Raw genomic sequence first — 7685 nt, 5'->3', positions numbered from 1 at the left:
CAGGCGAGGCCCCTCCCCCCAAGCGCCCCCTCAGAAATAAACCACCACAAGTACAAACCTGCAGACTCTTTTTATTAAATTCTCCCATTTCATCTGTACAGAAAAAAAAATGCACATTATTATGTTCAGAAGTTCAGTAACATCTCAAAATTACACAGCATGGACATGTAAAAAAAAACCCAAACAAACAAACAAACAAAAAAAAAAACAACTGAAACAAGGAGCGGCCAGGATTTATACACAGAAAGGGTAAACAATTTACAAAAAAAAAAAATTCTCGTTAATGTCACATTTAAAAATAATTATAGTAATAAAAAAAAGAGACTACGTTCAAACAGCATCTGCTGTACAACAGGAATCCGCTGGGTCTGCTCTGTACGCTGCGGGTGCTGGGGAGCCCCTTCCCCTGCACCGGCTGGTGCCCGCCCCACACCCACGGTGCCCACAGCGATGGATCCTCACTCCCACGGGGCAGGCACACCTTTCCCTTTTCTCCTAGTTCAGTATTTCCCACAGCGAGCACTTCTATCTAACTCAGTCAACACAGGGGCAGCAGGGCTGGGGTCTCAGGGTGCAGCGATTCACCCTGGCAGGGATCTTTGTGTTTGGTCAGCTACGGAATCAAATCTGGATGTTGTGCAAGGAGAAAATCTTGCCTCTGGCTAGCGAAGAGCAATGTTGTTATTCCTCCCTATCCCAGGCAGCATTCAGGAACTCAGTGGAGCAGATGCAGAATTCCACCAGCACAGGACAATGCACAGGGCCAGCGGAATTCTCTCTGGCACGTGTGTGACTTGGGTCCCCCTTAACCATGACTCATCGGTGGAAGCAAAATGGCAGATTTGGCTGCCACACAAGGACACTGCACAAAGATCAGTACCTGGGAGCTGCTTGGAGGATGTGAACCCCAGAATGAGGAACGTGCTCTTACACCCACACTACAGGTGTTTAAGTCCACACAGCTGTACTTTAAATAGGGACAGAAGTGCTAGATGAAATATTCTGGTTTCATATACCACACTCTCGCACTCATACACACCTCAAAACTACCTTTTTTTTTCCCCCAAAGAAAACCAATAAAGTAAAAAACCCTACAATCTTCTTTCACTAAGTAATAACGTTGTCTTTTAACAGAAATCACCATCCAGCTTCAACACAATTCCTCTACAACATTGCGGGATTCCAGCAGTCCCTCTGGCTTATCCCATTTCTTCCCTCTGTACCTACCTGCAGTTAGTTTCTGTACTTGAGACAGTCACAACTGTTATTTTCCATACAATACACTTAACTGTGGATTCTTTCAGAGCACTACTGATTATATCACAGTGTCAGATTCTGGAGGAAATGCTAACATTTTGCTACAGAATTATTCAACCTTCACTAGGGTCTTTCCAGCCCTTTGCAGTGATACAGATACTCAACCCAAGCTGGTGGGCAGTACTTCAGGTGCCAGGAGTTTTGTTCCCACCCAGATGAGTTACTCCAGCAGCCTAATGACAAAAGTGAGGCAGGAGAATCCCAAGCTGAAATTCTCAAAAGGACTTAATTAGACTCACTAGATAAACAATAAATAAGCTTATTATTGTGAATGAGAATGAACTGCAACAGGCTAGCAGGAGTGGAGTATAGAGGTGCACATCACGCACAGTTCCTGACATACATGCTATCATTTAGGAAGCCTTGTTAACCCTCACAGCAGCAGCAGGAAGCAAATGGAGAGCTGCATGCCTTGCCAGATCCCAAACATCCAGCTCTTCCATCCACGCCCTGAGCACCAGCATCATCAAGTCTAGAATAAGCTCTCTAGGAGAAGGTTTTATGATGATCAGGAGAAAAAAAAAATAACAAAAACCAAACCCAACCAACAACCATCTCTTAAACTGCATTCAGTAGAAGGCAGATTTTTCCAGTGAGAGGTAAGGGTCATGAAGAGGAAAGACTACCACAGGCTCTTCCACACTAACCCACTTGTCCTGGCTGACTGCAGCTACTGCTAACACTCTGTCCAACAGAGAAGTTACAAAGGCTTTCTCGAATTCAAGGCAACAGCAGTGTTTCTTACAACCACTGCTCACAGCTTCCTACAAGGGTGCTGAGACAATGGCACTGGCTGCTCAGAGAGGTTGTGGACTCCCTATCCCTGGACTGTTCAAGACCAGACTGGATGGGACTCGGAGTACCCTGGTCTAGTGTGGAAGGTGTTCCTGTCCAAGGCAGGGGTTGGAATGAGATAAGTGTTAAGGTCTCTTCCAAGTCAAAACTGTTCTATGACTCTATGATTCTTTCTTTCTTTCCCTGCAGTGGAAAATGATTACCTGCAGGCAAGATGATGTGTTGGCAACAGCACAACCAGATTATTTTTGGAACAGTACTCCTGTGGGTTTCTCTGCTTGCAAAAACCTCTAGATTTTTAGGTATGCATGAATAGGAGGAGAATGTTTCTAGACTGTTACTGGTATATTTTTAGTTGGGAAAAAAGCAGATTTGGCCATCACCAGTGGTAGAAGACCCCTTTTTAAAACATGAAAATATACTCAATGATAAAATGGTTTGGACCCCTGGCCAACCTTTAAAAGTTGAGTCTGTGTCTACTGTGACAAAAGGTTTATTGAGTATCCTACTTTTTCTTCCAAAGGCCTCAGGCCACTCAACTCTAACAGCATCACAGTGCACTCACACAGACTGTGAGCCTGACACTGGCAGAAACACCACCAACCACAGACTAATACCACTGCAGAGCACAGACTCCTAATGCCATGCTTCAGGCACCCTTACCATAACATCCTCCAAATTAAAACAGAAAAAAAACCCCAGAAAGCCTTATATCTGAAAGTAAAGAAAGTCACCTTCAGAGCTGAACAGGGTTTACATTTGGAAATATGGCTACAAACCTACAATTTTCACTGCAATGTCTTTTGGAATTTAGTGGAAGATGCTATTTCTAGACAATAAACCATCTAATTAGGCTTTACAAGCTAATCAAGTTACAAAATGCCTCCTCAAAAAGTCACAACAGTTTAAAAAAAGCCCTCCAATGGCAATTTAATAATGCCAGATAGACATTTTGGAGCAGCAGGACTCGTGCCAGCAAGCAAGGCTGCACCGAGATCCCACTTCCCTTGCTGGCAGCTCTGTGAGCACACCCATCTTGACAGCAGTCATTTTAACACTCAATCAAGTGATACAACACATACTTCTAATTGCCAAACTAGTATTTGTGGAGTTACACACCTGTGCTACCTCAAAGGATCAAATTAACTGTTTCTCTTCTGCTCCACTACATGCTGACAGCCAGGCAAGCTCCCTTTGCACCAGGGAGGAGGGGCAAGAGAAGGAATTCAGGCTTAAATTCAGTTTTATCTTACCGTTTAACTGCAATCCTCCCATACACTAATGCTCCACCAAAACTTCATCGCTCAGGATTTTGCTGCTGCTTGTTTGTGTTCACAGTACTTTGCTACAAAACCAGAAGTGTTTGTGAGACTCACTAGCATAGCAAGTCTGAAGCCATACTAGTTTGCCACCATCCTCAGAGCAGGATGAAGGTAGGTTTGCAAAAAGCTTCAGCAAAAAGTCATAGCAAAAGCTCACAGTATTTTGTATATGCCATTCTGCGTGTACAGCATCACCAGAATCAGCTGGTCCACACTCCACAGTGTCCCAAAGCCACCTCCACTGTTTTTCTAGAGAACAATGGGGAGAACTGGAAATGCCAGGTCTTACATAGGAGTGTAGTAAGTGGGAAAATGAAGTTATGGTCAAGCATCAGCCTAAGTTGGACTGTTTCAGGCACATGGTTTTTACCACAGCACCCATGGGTAAGCACGTCCTAAAGGTGAATAAAAAAAATCCTCCGGTACACACTGATTCTTGTGCAGCCTCTTCTAGATTTCATCAACACAGCCCATGTTTCAGTCAAAGCACCTGTCTGATGAGCTCCACACCTCCTTGTACTTGGGGAACACAGATGATGGTAAGAAGAGGCCAGAACTATTGGTGCAGCTTTTCCAAAACACCTTCTCTGGGCTCTTGGGTGTAAGTATCAGGTTCTGCAAGTATAACTATACATAGCACAACTGCACATGTTGATGGTAACCATGCATGAGCTAGAAGCTACTTCCCTTCAAGATCCAGATGTTTCTGCCTTTCATACCACACTATCATTCTTCCATCCTCTTGGCAGGACTGGCACCTGTGTCCTACATCCGAGGAAAATGCCAGGTGTTATCACCATCAATTGTAGTTGTGGAGATAAAAACCACCCTTCAGAGCCACGATGCAAACCATTAAGACCCAGAGTGCAGTTACAAACCATTGTGCAAACCCACGAGTAACCATTACACACACAGAAAGGATGTTGGGTGTTCTGGTGCTTTCTGCATCACTGACAGAGCACTGCACTGCCAGTTATCAGTACCATCTACACACAGTTAAGGGAGGGTAACAGCTTAGCAATAGCAAGGTAAAATAAAAGGAGTGTTAAAATTTTACTGCATCATTGCTAATAAAAAAGTTGACTGAGTAACTGCTCAGAGCGCTTCCTGCCCACTGACACCGTTCACAACTGACAGGCTCTACATACCTCGTGTCTACATCGTGCCTTTAATCTACTGAAACACAAGTTGTATAGCTCACATGAGTATTCAATCCTGGTCAGTATTTTATTCTACCTTGCGAGCAGCAGAGGAAGAAAGGAAAGACATCTTTTCAGCCAAAAAAATCCACAGTCACATAAGCAGGATATTCACTAGGAGATGACACCAGTGATTGGTGTTCTTAGGTTGTCCAAGACTATGCTCTGAAGATGCTTTACACAGACGAGCAAGACGTCCAAAACAAGGCCAGCTGTGGTGTAAGATGCAATTTACCCTTTAATTTCCTGCCTCAACTTCACCCAGCCACAGAGGATGACTAGATTTCAGTAGGAACCATTACCTATATCATATAGTCGGTATGCAGAATATGTCTGTCTTTAAAAATTTACTTAAAAACTGTTTGAGCTGCAGGTCATATCAGTCTGATTTGGAGAGTGAAGGCAGTTCCAACAGTACAACAGAGACTTGTCTACAGGCAGGTAAACGAGAGTCTGCTAACAAAGGGGTAACAAAAGCTGCTGGCTGGGCTGCCAATGTTGCACACAAATTTTCATAGGATGAAGATGCCATGGATGAGATCCAGGATGGGAAAACTGAGCCAACACCTGCTGCTTTTCTAATTTTTTTTTTAACTTTTTTTTTTTTTTTTTAATTCTCCTCTCACAAGAGGGGGTGGGTAGACTATACAGAGGAGGGCTGTACAAAACTGGGCACTGGGCAGGCATTTCTTCAGCAGGCAATCCAGGCTCTACCTGTCCTTGAGCTCTCTTGTCACCCGCTTGGTGATGCGTCCACACATCAGGCCGATGAGGAAGAGTACACAGATGCCAACCGTGATCACAGACAGGATGTAATTCTTCGATGGAGAGGTCATAACTTGCATGGCAAGGTCAGAAAAGCCTTCTGCTGGGGCAACCTGGAGTTGGAAAAGGGAATAAATGAGCCAAGCTGTGCTTTCCATGCAACCCTCAGCTGTGACATTTACCAGCTTTAGTGTCCGGTACTGCTATTGTGGCGTCCTGTCGTTGCCAGAATTGGCCTGAACCAGAAAAAACCAGGCTTGCAGTGATTCCCCTGAAGCAACTGCTGTTCAGGAGGCACCTTTATAACAGGAAGTTTTCTTCTCCCTATTTCATTGCCCCATGCCTTCTCTGCAGAAGACTAAGCCCTATGTGCACAAAAAATAATTTAATTCTGCATTGTTAGGGACGCATCCGAGACAGAGAAAATAAGATCTAAGTTCCAAGAAGACAACTTGATTTCAAGTTTTTCTGGACCAAACTCAAAATACTAAACTTCATTTGGAAACAAGAATTTCATTACAGTTGAAGTTTTTCATAAATACCTTGCAACAGAGAGATCTAAGGCATAAAAAATGGAAATCATTTACATATTCACCTTTGCAGCATAGCTCCACATTTCAATACGATCATTAAGGCGCTTCTTGCATTCAGGCTGCAACCTCACACGCTTATCTTCCAGAGCTTCCATTAAGCATGACATTTCTGTAATGTGCAGAAGATGGTGTTACAAAATAGAAACAGTGGCTTTGATAATATGGTGCAGAGAGGGGCTCTTCCATTCTCATGAAGGCTGATGGTTACAAGGCTTTCTAAACAGACCTGGCAGACTACGCCTGAGGCTAGCAATTTCACCAAGATTCATGATCAGTATTGCATTTGGAGATGCAAGGAATTTTTACTTCCAAAAAGAAACTACAGTACATATCCAATATATAATTCATGTGGTTTACATGAGATTTTATGAAGTCTTGCCTATCTGCACCTTCAATGAGCTATACACTCTGAACTCCATGCCACCAGCCTTTAGAAAGAGCTAAGATCAAATTCAGTTCAGAAAAAACACAGCCTTATTTCCTTAGGCTTGTTAGGCATTTCTTTTGGACAACAATACATTTTGAAAGGTTTAACTTCCTGACCTTTCACACAGTTTTGTGAAAAGGAAATGGGATCACAGTGCTCTAGTGCCTGCAGAGGGGCTTGGCCAACTAACTCATAAGCTCGTTTAAACACTCATATAAGACACAGACATAAAATTTTGTATTTTTTATTCATATTACCATACTTGATTTATCCCTAATTAGATGTTTTCTGCTTTGCAGTGAAGAATTACTTAGGTCGTAGCAAACAGGCCACAGACTTAGTTAAATCAACTCCAGACTTTTCATGCACAACTGCCAATTCAAGCACTTGCAGGCAGAGCCCTGTCTAAGCTACAGACTTGGACACAAGGAAAGACATCCATTCATCTTCCACTTCTGCTGCTCTTCCATCCTCTTGTCTACAAATGACTGGGGGAAATATCTTGTATGGAGGATTACACTGGTAAGAAATGCAGGTTAAGTATCTCAAGACTGAGAGATTACACAAGTACAGCACGAGCACTTACGGCGTCCCCTCCCTGGTGGGATGGCAGCACAGTGGTGTTTGATGTCCAGGGCACAGGCCGTGTGGAGCACTGGGTCAACAAAGATATCTGCTTTGCTTTCCTTCAGCATGTTGAGCACTTCCTGCAGAGGAGGAAATTACAAGTACATCTCAGAAAAAGGAGACAGAACAAAACTCATGCTGATGAATGTTTCTGAAAGGTGTATCATCTTTTCAAATCCAGCATTGTGAGAAAACCCAGCATTGTCCTTGGATAAGAACATACATATGGATATAGACATAATATGAATGCTGGTTTAGGCTTAATTAAGTGTCCTGGTTTGTAACATTCCTTAAAATACTCATATTAACCTAAAAGACAAAGGCAGTATGCCAAGACTACTTCAGTTAGAACTGAAATCAGGTGCCTTAGTCATGGCACAATTCATACAGCCCTCAAGCACACAGCCTGGGCCGAAGAAAGCCTGCAATGGAGATAGCATCAAGAAACAGGTTAGTAACAAAAACTTTGGCAACCATCATCAAGAAAGAATTCAAGTTTGGAATTGCAAAGGAGGAACTTTCAACAAAATTTTCACTGGCAAATTGAAACTGAATTGAATCACTGCAGGCCAGAACCAAGATGTATAGGGAAATTTCAGCACTTTGGCCTCATACTAGCTAGAACATGACCTAGGCTGTG

The 7685-nt window shown here is 43.2% G+C and overlaps 1 protein-coding gene across 1 annotated transcript in view; it reads right to left on the bottom strand.

The window, feature by feature from the left end:
* Positions 1 to 51: 51 nt before the first annotated feature.
* Positions 52 to 7685, bottom strand: part of GLG1 (golgi glycoprotein 1) — an 82758-nt gene continuing 75124 nt past the window's right edge. Inside the window, exons 24-26 of the mRNA XM_030227526.2 lie at positions 7005 to 7125; positions 5994 to 6100; positions 52 to 5511 (exon numbers count right to left, since the gene is read on the bottom strand). Coding sequence (XP_030083386.2) covers positions 5344 to 5511; positions 5994 to 6100; positions 7005 to 7125 — 396 coding nt within the window. The 3' untranslated portion in view covers positions 52 to 5343. The remainder of the gene's footprint in view (positions 5512 to 5993; positions 6101 to 7004; positions 7126 to 7685) is intronic.

Source organism: Serinus canaria, chromosome 11 (assembly GCF_022539315.1).
Source record: "Serinus canaria isolate serCan28SL12 chromosome 11, serCan2020, whole genome shotgun sequence".
Taxonomy (NCBI): Eukaryota; Metazoa; Chordata; class Aves; order Passeriformes; family Fringillidae; genus Serinus; species Serinus canaria.
Note: the sequence above shows the minus strand (reverse complement) of the source record. Positions and strands in the feature narration are given on the sequence as shown.